Source organism: Rhamphochromis sp. 'chilingali' (assembly GCF_963969265.1).
Source record: "Rhamphochromis sp. 'chilingali' genome assembly, chromosome: 7".
Taxonomy (NCBI): Eukaryota; Metazoa; Chordata; class Actinopteri; order Cichliformes; family Cichlidae; genus Rhamphochromis; species Rhamphochromis sp. 'chilingali'.
Window position 1 is genome coordinate 29,999,615 of NC_137934.1, and position 20,433 is coordinate 30,020,047.

The window sequence follows — 20,433 nt, forward strand, 5'->3', positions numbered from 1 at the left end:
TAAAAATGGGTTTTGACTCAATTAATCATTTGCACTGTAACGCACCACTCCACAGTTGGAATGTAAATCTTTTCAGAGGCTTTCTTCTTATGTGCTCAGTCCATTATAATGAAAATTGCAATACAAATTGGTGAAAACAGGGAGAAGCTGTTGCTATTCAGCGTAAAAAGCCAGAAAATGGCATAGGTCAGCATGCAGCGAAAGCAAACTTACATGACCTACAACCTTACATTTGACTCAAAAGAGTCAAGTACACAACTTAATAAATGTCTCAAGCCAGCTAAATTAAGCACAAAATCTGAACAAACTGAGAGGTGTTACAGTTCAGAGATTTTTACACAAGATGTGATCCAATGTGGAACTCTGCATAAATAGAACATCACTTCAGGCACATGTCAATGCTTTTTAAGGTTATAGTATGTCCTTTAAGGCAGTAAAATGACACATGGAAAGGTTAGGTTCTACGTCAGGGTTAGGGCATCATTCTTGGAGGTGAAATAACAACATTATAAAAATGTGCAGTAAAAAGCCACAAAACGGCTTGCAGTGTTATTCATAATACTAGGTTGTGTGGTGATAAAGACACGCTGAAGTCTAAACAGATTCTTTCTCGAAAAGCCCATTTTATGGAGTGAATGTTAAATCTGCTGAAGAAGATGTGTTAAAACTTGGGCGTGAGAAAAGTTGGGGAACGAGAGAACAACTTTTGATAGGGGTGTAAAAAAAACTATTCCAAGGAGCCTTGAAACATGCAAACTATATCCAAGTCCCTCCAAAACACCAGATTTGTGCTGACAAAACAGTCACCCATTTCTCCTGTCCTTTTGAGCTTATATAGTTTGTGAGCAATCTCAGCTCAATCATTGTTGACAAAAGCTTAATTTAGCGCATGCATGCAGGATCCACAGGCACCAAAGATAAGCTGACAACCTGAAGGGAAATCCATCTCTGTCGCTGTCACTCGTGAATTATTGCCAAAAACCATGACGCTGTCTTCTTTTAATAAATTCCCAAGAGTCCAATAAAAGTAACTCCATCTCCTTGCCAGATTAATGACGGCAACTGTGGTATCCAGCCAGGAGGAAAAGGAAGACTTTTGCCGCTGTGGGCAGAAAAGTTGTCTCTTTTGACATCTGCTTTTGACAACTACAAGGTCAATGAATAACACAGAGTGCAAAGAGACGTGCAGAGGAATAATGGCTGGGAGCTCTATATCTGCTGTATGCATGCACACATTGTATCAATACCCCATAAAATAAAAACCTTACTGAGCAAGTATTTTTCAATTTACAAAAAATATAGTCTATTGCTTATTAAAAAAATCACAATTTTCATTCTCCAGGACAGGGAGACAGCAGTAAAGCATTGGAGAGAGATGGACTTCCATTCTTCTTTTTGTTATGGATGCCTTAATGCTATTAATTAAAATCCAAGCAGCCTATATAGTGACATACAAATTAATTTCTAACACAGACAGATGTCCAACTTAAAGTGGAAAATTGACCAAATGCAAATCTAAAGATGGCTTTTCTATGCATAGCAATGAGGCCATCTGCAAAAGGAACCCAGTGGAGCAGAGCATGTGTGCACAGTCAGCCTTCCCTATTAGAAAGCAACCCAAAAATGAAAAAAAAAAGTTTTTTGCTAAAGGAGTCAAGACTTTTTTTTTTTAAACTGTGATCAGTAAAAGCCACGGATCCGTTGGCGGGGGAATTATTAATGCACCATAATTGTATACAAGATAACTGTGCTGACTATGTTTGAATAACTAACAGCTGCATTTAATGGAACATTTAATTGCGCTTAAAGGCTTTTGTAGAATAAGCGCTTTGTGACGCTCATACATGCTGTGGACGTGACACTTTTCACTATACCCTCCAGGCTTACCTTTTGATTAACTTATTACAAGCCTAGTACTCATTTAGAATTCACTAAACCTAAAACCATATTTAAAAAAATATTGGTTCATAAGACAAGTATTTTTAATCACAATTTTTAAAAGATCAAGATCTAAACTTTGCTGAAACAGGCATCACCATAACACGATCATTGTAACAAAGTCCCATAGATTTCCGATAAAGATTTGATAACTGAAATGAAAGCCTTTTGTATTCTCTGGATGGCAACAATGAACAATACAAATATAATGAGCATGAAAATTAAAAAACAAACAAAAAAAACCCCACAAAAATGCCTTCTATAATAAAACCTGAAAAAATATATTGGCTAAAATAATCAACCTACTGTTAAAGCAAATATGGCACATGAAAATATTCCACTCTAGAATTAATAGATAAATCCTGTTAAAATGATCCATTAAGTTGTTATTACTGAATATTTAAATTACTGTCTCCCTCCCACATTACATTCTTCTTTCTACCGCTTTGCACATAGTACATGAACTATCAACCTTTTTTGAGCTGGTTGGTGAAAAACAATGGTCCAATTTTTGCTGAATACGAATCTACAAAAAGGGGTTTAAAAGCTAGGAATACCATGACGATAACCTCAGCATAATTTACCATGAACAATTAACTGACCTCAAGCTAAAACTCTGCCAGTGAACCTGACACTTCCCCATGCCAACGTCAAGATTGCTCTGCCTATTTCCTTTTGAGTTAACCTACAAGCAAATATAAGTGGGCTACTTAAAATACTTTAGCCAGCAGACAGTCTTGTTGCTACACACCACTCTGCAACCCTCTTCCAGTCTAAGTTTCCACCATTCATTTTTGTTTCTTTCTCCCCTTGACTTTACTGGCTTTAAAAAAAAAATTTCATGTTCTTTGACATGGAAGAGCAGGGTTGTGTTCTCCAATCATAGGCTATACAAGTGGCTGGCAGGTGTGGGAACAGAAACATTCTGGCAAATATGAATTAGTAGAGATGAAATAACAATCCTACTTTGACTAAAGAGGTTCTAAAAGAAGTGTTACTAGTACAGTGCTATGTGGCTACTATAAGCTGCATCTATGCAGAGGTGCTCTTATTTCCACCCACAGTCCAGCTGGGTATATGTTGGGTTAATTTTGGCTTCTAATTTAGCTTTAGGTGTTGATTGAACATGAACGGTTGTCTGTCTTTCTGAGTTGGTCATGTAATAGACTCTAGTTTAACGCTGAAACCTAGCTGGATGAGCGACTGAGAAAAATTGAGTGCTCTGGAAGTCTACTAAAAGAATGAATACCTCTTTTTCCAAAGATAATCTCATATTTAGAGTCTCTAAAATTTCCAACAGGCATTTAACAAAACTGAGATCTGAAATGCTGTTTTTAACTCATTTTATTTTTATCATTCAGTGAGCTTTTTTACCCACACATTTGTTGTGGTACCTCACTTGTTTGTTTGCGTTTTTCCTTTAATTTGTCTCTATAGTCAAGCAAAGCAGGCATTCCCCAGTGACCCCTGAAGGCATCCTCCTCAGCTTCTTCTTACACTCTTGTCTGTAAAATATGTAGGTCTGCTGCTGCCACACACATTCGTTCAGGGGAAACACTGCTGCTTGTAAAGTTAACATTGCTCCCCTCTGAGATGGCACAGTGGCCCAACACACAAGTGCGCCATTTTGACTTTTGGAGCAGGTGAGAGCCAGAGCCAGGATTTGGCATCGTAACTGGACTAAGCACAGCACAGCTGCTTGTTTTCCTCAGTTTTCACAGTGGAAGAAGATAGATGGTGAATCTCACGTCTCCCACTGGAAAGGTTGTGTACACACAGAGTAAAGGACACCTCAATTTCTCCCTCTAGTTCAAATCTGTTTTATTTGGTAGAGCAGCAGTGAAGCTGTTTCACTGCAACCAGATAAACATGATAACAGAAAAGAAGAAAACAGAGCAAATTCAATAAGATTATTCAACAGGAAGCACATGAAATCAAACAAATCTGACCAACCTCAAAATCAGCTCTCTTTTTTGTTAACGTAAAAAAACATAAAAGTATAATCAATAAAGGCACTCAAAATGTTACCACAATAAAATGAATATAATCCTTATCACCTTTTGTGACGCTGACCCTGCAAGCATGACAAATGGAAGCTGTTTGATTAGTGTGATACTTTCAAAGTATTATCTAAAATGTGTGAACATCAGTATTATCTCTCTATTTCACACTCTCTGACAAGTAAAATGGAAACTTATTGACTGAGAATAATGACTATAAAAGCCTGGGACTAAAATACTAATAATCAGAACACTGAAGGGCACCAGTGCTTATTTCTATTATGCTCCATCACAGATATTAAACTGATGCAGTTTCCAATAATAAATATGCTCAAAATCAGTTATAGAAAACCAAATGCATAGAACAAATTTACATTTTGTTTTTTTGCAACACCTCGAGTGGAATTAAATTTTTAGCTCCAGGTATTTTTTTTGCAGCACTTTATTGATTTAAACACAAACTCACAGTCTTATGTAGATATTTGATGCACTTACATTACTTACGCTTTTATTTTAATATTCTGGAAAAACACTTTTTAACCCACCCATATGTTCATACATACGGAGCCCCGCAAGGGACATGGGAGGAAAAAAACATTAAGACGACTTAATTTTTTTAAATATTTTAATATTTTTTTTATATTTATTTATATATATATATATATATATATATATATATATATATATATATATATATATATATATATATATATATATATAGTTAAAAAAAAACAGTTCATCCTAACTGGAATGCACTTGATTTTTCACAGACTTACTAAGAAATATTTTCTTTCTGACAACTGACTGACAAGAAATCATTAGAGATACAGTTTTGTTTGATTTAATTGTAGATGAACTGAAGCTAACAAATTAAATAAAATTTAATTTGTAATTACCTTGATAAAAGGTAATTACGCCACAAGTTGGCTGTTAAGATACCTGTCTTCTCTGAATCAGATTATGAAGTGTCTTGCCAGGCAAGTAAATGGATGATAGCCTGTGTGTTACTAGTGTGAAGCCTTGGCAGGGCAAAATATCACTTAGCCCTTTAACATGTTCCACTGATACAGATGGCTCTGAGGCACATTCATTATTTAAAAATGTGGCTTTAATATTATTATAATACAAGTTAGGAGCATTTTACTGATGAACATTCATCACTGCTGCAAATCTCTCATATGAATAATTCCACAAAACAGCATAAAATGTCACTTAGTGAGCTTGTGTTGTCAGATGTTTGAGCAACAATGGACTTTGAATGGCTGCACTTTCTGCTTGCTGGAGAAAAAAAGTACAAGATGACATTAATGTTTCATGTTTAAAAAAAAATTCATCGCTCATCTCAAAATTGCCTCATTCTCTGCACCTTCAAGAATTGCTGTTCCCTTAATCACCACGGCGTAGTGGATGTGCAAATCCACATTTGCATCTGAGATACGTTTCCGCCTGTTTATTCAGTCTTTGAGGATTTCCGTGCATGTTTAAGACCACTTTGTTGCACTGGCTTACACTCTAATGTCAACCAAAGGGGGGGATAAGCTTATAAAGTATAAGCAAGAAAAAAGAGGAGGAGGAAGCAAATAGCATCAGAATGTGATTATTGTGTGGCTTTTGGAATGGGGGAAAAAGGCACGGGGGGAAAGTGCAATTTAATACTCAATGTGCTTTTATGTTCACTAAGGGAAACTAAGCTATGCTTTTTTACTGCAAGTAGTGGAAGAGGGGCGAGGGAGCAAATTTGACTGTGTTGTTTTAGCTCCTCGGGCCTCACCTCTGTTAACCTACAGCACATGAAAAAGAGGAAGCTGGGAGAAGAGATCTCCCAGCTTCTTCTTGACATCTAAAGTCAGATTTCAGCTTTGCCATAATCAGCTTCTTCGTCTACAACATATCAAGGAAGGGAACTTGTGTTAAAATTTGGTGAAGAACATGGTTAAGAGCTAAAAAGAAGAGCATTTATCTTCCTTTCTGAATAATGGCCATGAAAAAAAAGATCTGTCCATAATGAATTATTCATCCATGCTCATGATGACAAAGTACTTTGTCTTTTTTCATTTGGTTTTCTTTATCATCGCATCAAAACAGCCTCAAACTTTGGAAGCCCTGTGCTCTGAAATTGTTGCTCAGCAGCAGTTATCTGCTAATCTTCAGATGCTCAAACTTTATTTGTGCGCTCCTTAACTTGGACAAACTGAGTGTAATGGCTGAACAGCTAAGGCAGGCACAGCAGATTGGGTCAAGCAATCCTTATCACTTCTCCTTCCTGTCAGTGATATTCCCCTCACAAGCTTAGTTTAATGAATCTTCAATGTGGACGAGCTGGTGCAGCAAATAAAAGGTAAGTAGGATGACTATTGCAACTTTTCCTGTGTACTTGGATCCTGGGCTAAAAGGCCCTCTAAATAAGGCTTTTCTGTCCTCGTCTCATCTCTTCCACTCACCCGCATATGACACCTTAACTCGTACCGCAAAATGTTTGACAAATGACGGCAGCTCTCAAAGGAAATTACTGAAATGGAAGGGCTGATTCATCACACTATGTAACAGCAGAGCCATTTTTTTCTTTTTTGCACTCCTATCTCATTTTTCCCGTCTTTGATTATTTTCCAGAGCTGCTTCGCTCAGTCCTACAGGCCTTCAGGCCAAGCGTTTCCACCATTTAAATATGTTATCTCTTAAAACCAGGGGACCAATGCTCTTCTTAAAGGCAGCTTTGTTTTGGCATTCGTCTTCATTTGGGTGAGGTAAAAATCCATGTTTGAAATTAAAGGCTGGTGATGCTGTGAATATTTTACATCAGTCACCTGAAAATGCCTCACAAACAAACGTACCCTAGAGGGCTTTTTCTCTATTCATCTCAGTCAGAGGGGTTTTTAGCAGCACTTTGGTTCAGTGGTGGCTGCCAAATCAGCTCAACGTCCTCTTGCCAATTCACTTTAGAGAATGTACAGTTTTATCTCTGATGGACTGCGTAGTGGGGCATCACTAAGGACAAGTCAATGAAGAATAGGCTGCATCTGAGGAAAAAAAGCAGGCAGTTTGGCTTTTTTTTTTCTTTGTTACTGCAGCTACACAAGGAAACAGACCGGACAGTCAAGTTCTATTTTTTTTTTTTTCCAAAGTGAACAAAGCCCTGACCATGTTTGCTCAAACCTGTTTAATATTAGTTTATAGATGCTGTTTATTTGTGATTTGGACGGTATTCAGTTTTCAATGTAGGAATTTAGATAATAATTTGATGTTTAATATGAAAAATTTCAGCAATTTCAACTGGGGCACAATACATCTTGCTCACGCTCAGCAGTGATCATTACGCTTCCGTTCACCTCATTGTTGTGCTAATTAGCAACTTTGTCTTCCAGAATTATCTCTTTCATACTCAGTGAAAAATCTATAGCTGATGTAGCTTCTGCTCTCTCTTTCTCTCTCACAGCAGCTGCACCCACACAGAGGCTGTGAACTGTTTGAGAGAACAAAGTAAGACAACTTCTGTTGCTTCTTTCTCTCTCAGTGATAACTTTCAATGTAAAGACACAGCACACCCATTAACATTTGTATATGGTGATCTTTTCAGACATGTCACAGTTCTAAAATCACCCATCCACCAAGGGTTTTTATTCACACTAACTACATGCTTATCCACTTCACCTAACATTCCTTTTATAAGAGGGTTAATAATGGTTTGGTTTTTCCTACAAACACTGTTGCCTCATTTAGCAATGCATGTGGATGACTTCGTAACTTTGTGAAGTTACAGTTAAAAAAAACAAAACTTGCACACATAATTACTACTTATTTTTTCGAACAGGCCCTGTTTACCCTGTCTAGTAATTTTGGATTGTTCATGCTTGGCTTCTTCAAAAAGGGCTGTCTTTATCATAATAGATTATTTCAGTAGGTAAAAAAGTGGGCTGCAATGATTCAGATTCCACCACAATCGGTTCATAAATTTTTTTTAAAAAAAGGCAGTTTAATACAAAATACTGTGAAGTGACATCGTTTTTTATATGTTGCAGTCTGGCAGTCCTTTCCATTGAAGACATGGACATAGTTAAATTACCACATAATTACCACCTGCACATTCTGTAAATCTTTTTTCCTACTGATCCCTAACATGTGTCCATGCTGTAAATGCCAATAACGTTGTGGTCAGAGGACGTTAGTATCTAAAAAGCTCTTATGAAGGCAAACGACCACAGATAGGGTAACACTTTCTAAGATTATGAAATTCATTATTAATTACCAAACAAATAAGCTAGTACTAACTCTGGAACCTTCAGTGTGTAGGATTGGGGAACTCCAGGCCTCAAGTGCTGGTGTCCTGCAGGTTTTAGATCTCACCCTGGGACAACCAGTGTTGGGACTAACGCGTTACAGTAACTACGTTATTATTGTGGTAACGAGCACGGTAACTAGTTATTATGCCAAAACCGGGAACGCGTTATTCGTTACTGGGATTTAGAGAGGCTCGTTATTCGTTACTTCGTGAGGTGGCTATCGCGGAGCTTCCACAGATTCAATAACATTAGCAAGTGGTGGAAGTCAGCAGGTGGATGAAGGAAAAGGGAGGCAAGAGGAGAGACCCGAAGCGGCCGCTGGTCCGAGAGTGTCAGGTGAACTGATCTTCAGGTAAGAAGTTATGACCTGCAGTCTCTCTGGGTCAGATATGAACCAAGTTTAGGTGGAGTTTATTTTTGTTATGCTGACTTTTTCGTACTACGTGCTAGCTAGCATGACGGAGTTTCTATACAGCTGGGTGGGTGCTATGTTACTGATGTTGAACTTTATTTTGTTCATAAGGTTAATTATTAGAGTTGCCAACCGTCCCGTAAAAAACGGAATCGTCTCGTATTCAGAGAAAATATCACGCGTTTCGTATTGAGGTGAAAAGGAACAGTTTGTGTTTCAGCTACAATGAAAAAGACACAAAGTTATTCTGTGTCTTTGCTGCACAGCTGCCTCTTCTTCTCTCATCCTCTCACCCTCCCTCTCCTGTTTCTACTTCAATCATGAAACTGATCAATGATCAGCTGATCGGCTTTTCTCTCTTGTTTATTTATCGCCCACTTTGCGCCAGAAAGAGGAAACCAGCAGATGTCACGGTAAACAACAGCAGCACGTTTACGCTTGATCAGCTGCTGTTAGAATTTATTTAATATTAATTTCTAGTATCAGCTGATGTTGGCTGGAGCCACAGCTGTAAACCTGCTGGTCATGATATGGTTTGGTTGTGTGGTGAGAGGGAAACATGAAGATGAAACCAGGAGATGTCCTTACTGAATCATCAGAGCTGTGATGGAGAAACAGGTTTACCTTTTAGGTGACATGAATGAGTTGAAGGGAAGTTATGAACTGTTTCTGAGAGACAAATAACACCAGGATCCTTTTCTAAGTAGCTGACAGCTGGTAACTGTGCAGGGGCGGGTCTAGCAAAGTGTTGCCAAGGGTCCATGTAGGGCATTAAAAGGGAAAGGGGGGCACAAGGAAATACTTTCTTATTCTCATTTAAAATGTCTCACTTTTAAAAAAAATAATTATCTGAGTCTTGCAACAAACAATTGATAGATTGATACATATATACCATCAGAACAGTGTACATCACTGTCACAACAGTGTTTATTTTCATTCAAAGGCTTTATGATTTTTCCTATAATGGTGGGCCGGTCTCTAGTCAAAACGCCCGGGATGATTTTTTTGTCCCAGTCCAGCCCTGTATGCAGCTCATCTGCAGTCTGGTGTTACCTACATCTTCCTGTTCAGAAGGCAGAATTTCCGAGTTCTGAGTACAATCGAAAGCACCACGACTGCAGTTTTTGTGTTGGATGTAAAAAGCAGGCTAGGATAGAATCAGGCGTGAGATTTCTCTCGTGGAAATGTGCACATTATTTTTTCCTTTCTATTGGTAGGTGGCACAGTGCACTTGTGGCAAGTAAGCAAGCTAGAAGACTGGCAATCTTGCTGGGTATCCAGTTACGGAAGCAACACATTAACAAGAGAATTCTGAGTAAAACCAAAGTTACTTTCCCTAGTAACTAGTTACTCTGAAACTAACGAGTAACTTGAAGTAACTGAGTTACTTTTGATAGAAGTATCTAGTAATGTAACTAAGTTACTAATTTAAAGTAACTTACCCAACACTGGGGACAACACACCTGAATCAAACGATTAGTTCATTACCAGGCCTCTGGAGAACTTCAAGACATATGGAAGAAGTTATTTAGCCATTTAAATCAGCTGTGTTGATTCAAAGACACATCCAAAACCTGCAAGACACCAGCTCTCACTTCGGTCTTAGACAGTAGTTACAAAGACACCAATTCGGACACATCACAACCCAATATTGTGCCAAAATGTGTAATGGACACACATGCAGAAGCTGCATTACCATAAAATATTTAAAGGCAAGTGAACAAGAAAACCTATAGGATACATTTCAGTCATTTCACATTCAGCCCTTAATCGTCAGAAATGATGTATGTAAACGTGTTAATAATGTCTGTTTAAATGCTTTTCTGCTGTTACTGCAGCTTCTGCATGTGTCTTTTCACACTTTGGAGGAGTGAAGTGTGACATAGATTCGGTGAACAGGCGTGCCTTTTACATGTTTTGTCGTGATACTGGGTTGCACATCAGGCTTGTATGTATTCTTAAATTAAACAGAATTTTTATAACAACTACATTTCCACATGTTTTTGTAAAACTGGTACTTTTTCAGTAGGTTTGTAATGCGCTCTTATATTTTATGACACCACAATCAGATCCATTTACTGATGAATATCATTTTGTAAAGTTACCTTGCAATAGTTTTTACTATTTATTTTGATTCACATATTTTACTGTGTACTAATTCTCAATTTGGCGTCGTTCCTTATATGTCCTCTGTTATCTAATGTGATCTCATTTTAAATAATATCAGGTAATTTTAGATTGCCTCCTCATTTTCAGCTCAACACATCTTCAAAACATTCAATACATGCTCTCACATAAAGCTCATTTCTTAGTCAGTGGCACTGCAGGAAAGCATCAAAGATCTATAAGTGGCAAACATTGATTTGTTAGTCAGGTCAGGTATCTCTGTTTTTTAGCAGATCCAATCTCAAAACTATCACTGCAGAAGCAGGTGTAATCACATGACAAACAGAATGAAGAAGCTGACCGTGTCTCAGACTGGTGTTTTTACACATTGTTATTGTTACCCACATTCTTAGATGCTAATCTGTGGTTTACCAAAGGTAGGCGTAAACACATTAAAGCCACGTGAAGTAACAGATTCCTCTGAAAACAGAGAATTTTAAGTGAAGGACAAACCCAGCCTATTCAATTCATTCTGCTTGATAACAACTGACAGAGTGATGTATGAACACACCCTGGAGGTATTAAGCTGTAAAAGATGTAGGTTGATAAGCCTATCTAGATATGCTCAGAATGCCGCCTCATATGTAAGCTTGTGAATACACACATTAAAGTGAGAAGGGAAGTAAACAGTATTGCTCGCTTCATGTCTTCTCTTGGTTGCTCATTGAATGTGCATGTTTACTCAAATGTCACATCAAAGCCAACACAACAATGCAATACTTGCAAGGAAACTGATATTTTTTTTCTAATTTCTCAGCTAAATAATATTAAGAAGATTATTCAGTTTGTCAGCTTTCAAACATTATAGTTTCTTTTAATAAAATAAATATTGTGTTTGATGTTTCAGAGTTATTTTTTTCTACAAACAACTTTTTAAATACCAGAGACTATATATAAAAGATGTAATCACATAACACAACATTCAGTGCTACAGATGCCACATTGGCTTTGTGGAGCCCAATGTAACATGTTTGGATGAGAAGGTGGAGTGCTGAGTTCTCAGCTAGCACCACCTAGCTTAGTAAACAAGTTGCCTATAAATGCGTATGGGTGTATTACAGACTTAATTGCTAATTAGTGATAATAAGTAACATATGAAAATAGTAGAAGTTTGAAGACCAAAACTTGAGTATTAAAAATGCCTATATCCAGAAGCTACAGCTACATGCGTCAGTAATTAGCTACCATTATAAGTATGAGGCAAACTATCATTTTTTATACCAATTTTTCAATTCAATTTTATTTATATAGCGCCAAATCACAACAACAGTTGCCTCAAGGCGCTTTATATTGTAAGGTAGACCCTACAATAATACATACAGAGAAAAACCCACCAATCATATGACCCACTATGAGCAAGCACTTTGGCAACAGTGAGAAGGAAAAACTCCCTTTTAACAGGAAGAAACTTCCAGCAGAACCAGGCTCAGGGAGGGGCGGGGCCATCTGCTGTGACCAGTTGGGGTGAGAGAAGGAAGACGGGATCTCAAATTAGGGTTATAAACTTTAACAGACTGTAAACATTTTTTTCCTCTTGTAAAGCCATTTTAATATGGACGTCCACGGGGATTGACTCACTTTTGAAAGTAGCCTCAAGTGATTATTTAAGGAATTACAGTATTTGAATCTTTATAGTGGCTTCATTTTCAGCCCCAGGTCGTTGGGTTTTTAATTACATTTTTACAAGCCATTCAAGATTTAACATGTATTATCATTGGTGTGACACAGGGTTGTAGGAATAGTCTCCTACGTTACTAAATAAAAAATAAAATCATTTATAAGAATTAAAGATTATTCTTTAATTATTTAACGACGGTAAGCCAATATAATTTGTGCTTGGCTTACAATCACAAAAAATGAATACTTCAAGGAAAAAAAGGCAAATGGAAAAAAAAAGTATCTAAAATATTCTGGTACAATTGTGCCTTCTATAGAGAAGAAGAAAAATAAATATATTAAATACACTCAACCTGACATAATAGAGCACGTCTATTATGGCTTATATATAATAATTATACTTATAAGCCCTGAGGAAGCTTATGTTAGTATACAAAATAATAATTATAAAATGAATTCCATAAAATAAAATGAAAGCTTGGCAACCACTGTTATAATACACATTTTGCCCAACAGTTTTGTAAGTAAAACTATTAAGCAATAAAGAGGTTGCCTCACTAATGGCTGCCGGTGGATTTTTGGCAAGAACATTAGGTAAGGTCTTAAGTGCATTTAGTCCTAATGGTTCATTAATTAAAAATGGTAAGAAAAATAGCTGTCATTTAACACGGAGGTTCCCTGTCCTTACATAGTTCTAATTCCCTCAACTAAGGGCTTAAAAATATTTTAATATTTCTATTTTGCATTTGAAGCAGTGCACAGTTGCTCATCAAGGTCCTTTCACAGACTGTAAACTGCATAAAGTAAGTGGTAGTAAGTGGTTAGGACTTGGCAAGTACTGACTACTGGATGGGCTTTTCTTGATTTAGTCCAATAGCTACTCTCTAAAAGGAGAGCAAGAATAATTATGCTTGCAACATCATGAGTACACACACAGCCAAATCAGTGACGCTATCTTTTAATAAGAAAGTAACGTTTGGAAATAAAAACCTTTTTTGTAATAATGTGTATTATTAAAGAAAACATATACAGCATTTGATGGGGTAGTTGGACTCCCTTTATAGTTCACCTGAATGAATAAATGTAAAAAGGTAACAATCCCACGATGACCTCTTATCAATTTGCGTACTATTCAACCAGTGGAAAGCATATCAATGGGCTCTTAATATGCAGGTACAAATATAGTTGTTGAACGTGTGCATACTAAATAAATTTGGAGAATAAAATAAAACAATAAAAAAAGCAAAAGCAATCACTGATTGTTGACACAAGCTCCACTTGTTAAAATTAGCCAAATCTGCTGATTGTATGGTTACCACTGAAATACACCATACTGGCTGTGATTGAATTAATTCTTTAGTGAGGGGGCTAATCAAGACCACTTTGCTATGTTTTGAAAAATACAATAATTATGTTTATCCAGTGAAGCAGCATCCAAGCAAATTGGAACAATGACTCAATGAATGGCTGCGTTCATAGATAGAATGCTATAACAATGGGAGCCATTTAAACGATTGGCAAATAATCTGATTCCGTTATTATGTGTGACTCAAGCCCAAAGAGAAGCTGACTTTACCTTGATGGCGGTGGAGGCGATCTGGATGTGGTGCAGCTTGTGCAGGGTGCTCTCCCTGTCAATGAAGTAGGAGGCGGCCAGCTGGTGCAGAGCTTCCAGCGTCACAGCTGTGCCATTTGATTCACTCGCTTCTGATGTTCGACTCAACTTTCGCTTGTCCACAAATATCATTAATGACTCTTCCCCTGCAAAAACGCAGACGCAGTGACACATACAGATTGATTATTTATGACTCCTCCGTGCGAACATCATCATACTCTTTACATTAAACTCATAAAGATGGAAACCTGCTAAGAGAACAAACAGCCCTTGTTACTACACCCTAATTTAGTGATGACTCTATTGCTGTGTTGCACAAATTGAGATTTGTAGAAGTCTTATTAGTTATTATTTTTTCAGATAAAAGCTACATAAGTTTTCCACAATTGATCCTGCTAAAAAAAAATCCCCACCATTGCGCTGATCTAAAAGTGGTGGGAATGTGCCAGGAAACAAACAAACAGGGAAATTAAGAAGACTTCGATGCAATAAAAACTGGACATAGGCACTGAAGGACGTGCAGTTCAAAAATCAGCATTGCAAATTTTTTTGTACAGAGGTTGCAAAACACAATACTTTTTGTTAGCCAGCATAACTTTATATATTACAATATTTTTACAGAGCACTACTAGCACAGGCTAAAGGTAATGCTGCGTGTTATCTTTGGCGTGCAGCTGTATTTTCTTTCCTTTTGTTTGCAACCAATAATGTGCAAGATTGTCTCTCCGATCTATTTGAATACTGTTGGTATTCAGAGTTTATGCACAAGAGACAAAAGATGAAAAGAGCCAAACAGAGCAGCTGGGAGGTGATTGAACACCAGATAGCTGGGGGCTTTGCTGCACATTACAGCACTCAGGCTAACTTAGATCTATTGTTATGGAAACAGATGATCTACTGACATTTTCAAAGGCAGATTTTACATGTTGAGTCAGAAAATCTGCGTTTAAAAAACATACAAATGATTCCACATTCTTGGCCAAAATTAACTTAAATATTTAGAGTAGTTGAACGTGTGCAAAACAAAAAGCTTTTGAGCATTAAACATGTTTAACTGACAGACTCCCTGCTGCTAGAGGTTTACTCTTATTCTGAAGATTACCCTTGATGGCAATTTACTTATTTGACAGACTAAAGTCAAAAGCAACAAGAATAGGCAGACAGAGACACTGTGCCTGCATATGTACTTGGTTCTTTTCAATAGAATAGTAGTTGGAACACAAGTTACAGCAATAAAACTGTGAAACTAAATAAAAAAATGAAAGTCCCTTTAGCATTTTTTATTTGGGTTTTGAAGTAGAGAAGAGAATTTTAAAGATGAAAGGGAAGTGAAAACGCTCCAAAGTCTCAACAGACAAGCAAAACATGAGGCTTTTTTCCCACTCTGTCAAATTCACTCTGGGTCTCAAGCTGAAATACTTGTAAAGATCCTGAAAAAGTTTCTTTAACTCTCTGTGGTCCAAGTCATCACCAGTGGTGACTGGGCTAAGATTAGTGTTAGGGTAGGGACAGAGTTATGGTTGACACCTGTGATGACTTTGACATCAGAGGGTTAAAATTTCTTGTTGTGTAAAAAAGGCTGTGTTCATCTGGCTTCCTAAAACATCACCTTGTTATTCACGTTTTAAGACAAGTCAGTAAAAGCAAAGATAACCACAAGCTGTGTTCTTTATTTACCTCCCAGTGTAGCAGAGAGCAGGAAGTGGGTCCCGTATTTCCTGATAATGTTGTCTGTGATGGCGCTAAGACTGGGCCTCCTGCCCAGCTGCCTAATGGTCTGGAGGAACTCGGGGTCCAGAGGCAAGGAAAAGCCATTGTTCTCTTGTCTCTCCAGGGCCAAGCTGTTCACCTTCCATCGGCCAAACTCCCTGCAATTTCACACAAACACATGCTCACTGTAAGCAAAGGAAAACAACAACATGAATGTTGCATTCAAGCTCGCTTGAAAACAGTCCAGCTGAAGCCAAATGTTATATGGACTCCTCCATAATAAGGTCTTGATTAGTCTTTCCTTTGCCTTCAAAATGTGAGAAGAATCTCTGTTTTGGCTGTTTTGGGACATTTCCTCTAGACACACAATGCAAAGACTAAATCTACCACATTGATCTGAACAGTAGTTGCAAAGAAATGAAAATAGGGTCCCTTGCCGTTTTAAAGCAGGCAGGACACAGCTTACTCCTCACAATGAGGCCCATATTCAGAACTGTTCCTTGCTGGGCATAAAATGTGATGTATGCATAACCTCTAAGTGAATCATGTGTGCCACTCTTTAAAAGATGAATGATCTCATGCTGTTCCTACCTCCGGCTCACAGAATTGCTTTGCACCATGGTGTAAAAAATATTGTGTTTTTCCACCAATTTTAAATAATAGAGCAATCTTTTCACATCTCCAGTCACTGTTTGAGGAGCTGTCGCTGGACAGTCTGTAATCATGCGTGGAGTCTTGCTGCTTTTAGGACCTCTTTTGGAGAGAACAGGCTTCATCTGTAGCCGATTGATATTCAGCCTTGCCTTGGAGTATGCCAGCTGCCTTTATCTACCAAGTGCAGACTGAGTGCTGTGGCTTGATGCATAGATTAGTGCTATTCAAATACAGCTGGTAATAAATAAGGTTCTTCCCGCAAACTAGCAGGGGAGAAATCTAAGACCTTTCAGTCATATTGGGTAGTTGACTTGGCTTTTGGGAAATTTGCTCGAGGCGTTAGGGTAAAATATAACCTGTTATATCAAAGAATGGCTGCAACACAAGCATAACATGTCTCCTCAAAGATGTATTACAAAACCAAATGAACTTTAACCTTCTGAGATCTGATTTCTCCATTTGCAACAACCCCAACCTAAACCCTTGCTTTAATCGTAGGCAATCAGAATATGAATATATTGTTTTATTGAATATATCTCCAAAGTGTTAGCAATCAGGGAACAAAAACATTAAATGTTCTCACTGGAAGACATCAAAAACTATCTAAATGTTTCCAGATAGGTCTTTTTTGCCTTTTTCCAAAACATATGTTTAGGGATTCGTTTATTACTTACGAGGAGTTAATTAAAGTAAATCAAGTTCTGGGAAATAATTTTAAAACAATGAACCTTTATTGCTTGTCCTTCTTTTATGCATAAACTGTTACAATTGTTATTACTCATAATGTCCAAAGTTTCAAAAAGTAAGTCAGCATAGGCTTTGCGAGGCAAAAGTCCACACCATCGGTTACACACCATCGGTTACACACCATCGGTTGCACACCATCGGTTCAAAAAACTGAGCATTTTGTTTTTGTTTTCATTTTAAATTTGAACTTTTAAATTCACTGCAGAGCCTGGTCAACTTTTACACCTATAAATATGTATGTATAGATATATATTACATGAAACCCAGACAGATCATCTAAGATTTAAATCGTCAACAAATATTACCAGAAATTTTGATTTTGATTTGATTTGATTTTTTATTGATCAAATATCTCAGTGAAAACAGAACAAAGATCTACCACAAAGCAAGAAAGCATGAGACAAGGCTAATCAAAAGGTATTGGCTGAAGCATTTGCTTATTATGCCAACCCTTTTCACAAAATATCTTTTTGCATGCAGCTCCTGTACACAGGGCTCGAAGCAAATAATAAAACAAAGCAAAAACCAAACAAACAAACAAACAAACAAGAAAAAAAACCAAAAAACTTTCCACCTTAGATAAGTAACTACATCAAAGCAAAAGAATCAAGAGGGTTTTTTTTTTTTTGGGGGGGGGGTTGCTCTTTTCATTCTTGATTTATATATTTTTCTAATACTCTATTTTTAAACATATTTTTAAATACCAGAATGATGAGAAAAAGCTAACTATTTATTTTTCATTTGTTGCTGTTACTCAGCAGAGAATACTGAAGAACATCTCTACAGTATTTAATTGTGTCCAACATTATCCCTTTTTATAAATTGATTGTGTAATGGTTCACTGTGCAAGATGCTCTAACACAGCAGCACCTCATGTCAGTTCTTTCGCATTATATATTATTTTAAATTACAATTTCCACAAAACCTTAACCACTGAAAAGGTGCCCACCAGTTTCCATGCTTACCTTCAATTAAGTGGGGACCATAATTGCATACTATATTGCATTTTAAGTCTTTATCAATATGACAATATCTGAAAACCTAAATGCTGTAGGTCACCAGACTAATATACCACTGTCATTAAACAAACACTCATAAACTCCAGAAGATTTTTAATTAGTAAATGAACAAATAAGTATATGAATAAACAAACAAACAAATAAATGCAGTCTACCAGTGGTGACCTAACTTATAAAGCTTCATATTGTTTTACTACTATTCTGAGATGCAGAAGCCTTCTTTATTGCCCACAATATTAAAGCCAATGTTGAGATGTAGGTCATGTACTGCAGTCTTTTTTTGTTACAAACTCTACTTCATATGTTTCCCTAACTGTCATTTTCACAAATGTGTCCATGCCCTGGTTTGTGTGTTGATTAGATCCAATATTCACAAAACTGTACATGCACTTAATAACAAAATAATGTACTTCGATGTACCTGTTCGCTGATCTGCACACTGTTGATTTTCACACCTTTTTAATTTTGATTTATTTTATACTTGTATCTGGTCGGAAATTGCACAGCGTTAAGCATTTCACTGCATGTTGTACTCTGTATGATTGTGTATGTGGCAAATAAAAGTTGAATTTGAGATTTGAATATTCCTGAAAACTGAAAACAATATTCCTGTATCTTTATCATTTTCTTCTTTCAGGCACATAAAACATAAACATATGGTCAGTGTAGTTATTTTTTTACTCAGCTCTGCTGGGATTAGCTGATTGTCATCTTTGTAGCTTGCCAGTACGTGTGTTGCCAACAGGAAAGTTGTAGCGTGCCCTCTGATTGGGAAACTATGCACCACTCACATGGTTGAAGGTTGAAGGGTGTTTCTCCCATCTCTTCCTTATCTGCCTTTATAAATGTGGATACTGACAGAATGACAAATAGCTAATAATAAATGATAATACTGACCTGCTGATAAATCTGTCGGGCTCTAGTGTCTGTTCTTTGTAGGTCTCTGTTGAAGGTTAAATAGCATTCTGTTGTTATACACTGCTTTGCTAGGTATTTCTTTCAGGAAGATGTAATCTGTGTTGTAACTGAAGCTTTAGTATCTTTCAGAGGATTTCACAAGAGATAAAAGATAACAGGATAATACTGACAACTTCCACATGCCTGAGCTACCATCTTATGTGATATATATAAGAAGTAATCTATCAATCATTCAAAAAACTATTTTTGCTGTAGATTTCTTCACAGCTTGAAATGTCCTTACAAAGAACCCAGTGAAAACTGGGATTTATCACCTCCCTCTCGAGTACTCGAGTACATACTCCCTACATTCCACAGACACATGCCAGCTTCAAAATGCAAAGATAAATGCACGTGCATTCACACACCCTGCAGCTTCAAACATCTGAACAAAGCTGCCCTTGCTGCAACAACTTTGCTATCGCCCAGAACATCGCATAGTCCCCATGGGTGCGGGCTTGCTGCCAATCAATTTTCCACCAATAACAATGACCCCCTGAGAAAAATACAAAACAGAAAACAGCTCATTAAGTCCTGTTTCATGTTGGTGTTTCTCTATAACGAGCGGCCATTAGTGTTTCTTTCCATCCGCTGGGGCCATCTGAAGGAGGGAGCAATGGAGAGAGAAAGAAGGAGAGCGGTGCCGTGATCGGCACACTGCCTCGCTATCCTGCTCGCTGATGGACATTTTCGAACGGTGTCACAGCTAAGCTGCAGAATAACAGTGTCTGCACACACATGCACACGTTTGTTGACGAAGACTGCAAATCAATCTCACCGTTTTGCACGTAGACGCACAAAGAGATCTTGCATTTCATGGAAGAGTGCAAGTTTATTTCACCCCTTACTCTTCTCAGTGAGACTGGAGTTGAGTAACTGGAATACCCTATCTCACACACACACACACACACACACACACACACACACACACACACACACACACACACACACACACACACACACACACACACACATAATAGGTAGGCTTATTTTACCCACAGCTCTGTGCAGCAGGGGCTTCCTGCGCTTCTACCTGTCACACCCCCCTCTGAGCAAGCTGGAGTGCTGTGTGAACCAATAGGTGGAGAGCGACACAGGTCATGATCAGAGCCATCACCAGATGTCTCAGATACATCACTCAGTATGGACTGCCTGAGGGCGTCTTATTGTCCAATAGAACAAACCACAGAATGAATCGAGCGTGCTGATACAGTTGAAATATGGCAACAAGCAAAGCAATGCACACTTCAGTCGGTTCACTATGTCACTGAGCACACCAAGGGAGTGTCTGCTTCTTCTGATCTTCCCCCAAGGTACGTTA

At 37.6% G+C, this 20,433-nt stretch overlaps 1 protein-coding gene across 2 annotated transcripts in view; it reads right to left on the minus strand.

Annotated features, from left to right (window-relative positions):
* The window catches only part of LOC308399422 (BMP/retinoic acid-inducible neural-specific protein 3-like), a 59,414-nt gene that overhangs the window by 18,738 nt on the left and 20,243 nt on the right, over nucleotides 1-20,433 (minus strand). For both annotated transcript variants that reach the window (XM_080886685.1, XM_080886684.1), the window contains 2 exons: nucleotides 15,703-15,893; nucleotides 13,987-14,171 (listed from right to left, as the gene is read on the minus strand). In XM_080886685.1, the coding sequence (XP_080742811.1) occupies nucleotides 13,987-14,171; nucleotides 15,703-15,893 (376 nt within the window). The remainder of the gene's footprint in view (nucleotides 1-13,986; nucleotides 14,172-15,702; nucleotides 15,894-20,433) is intronic.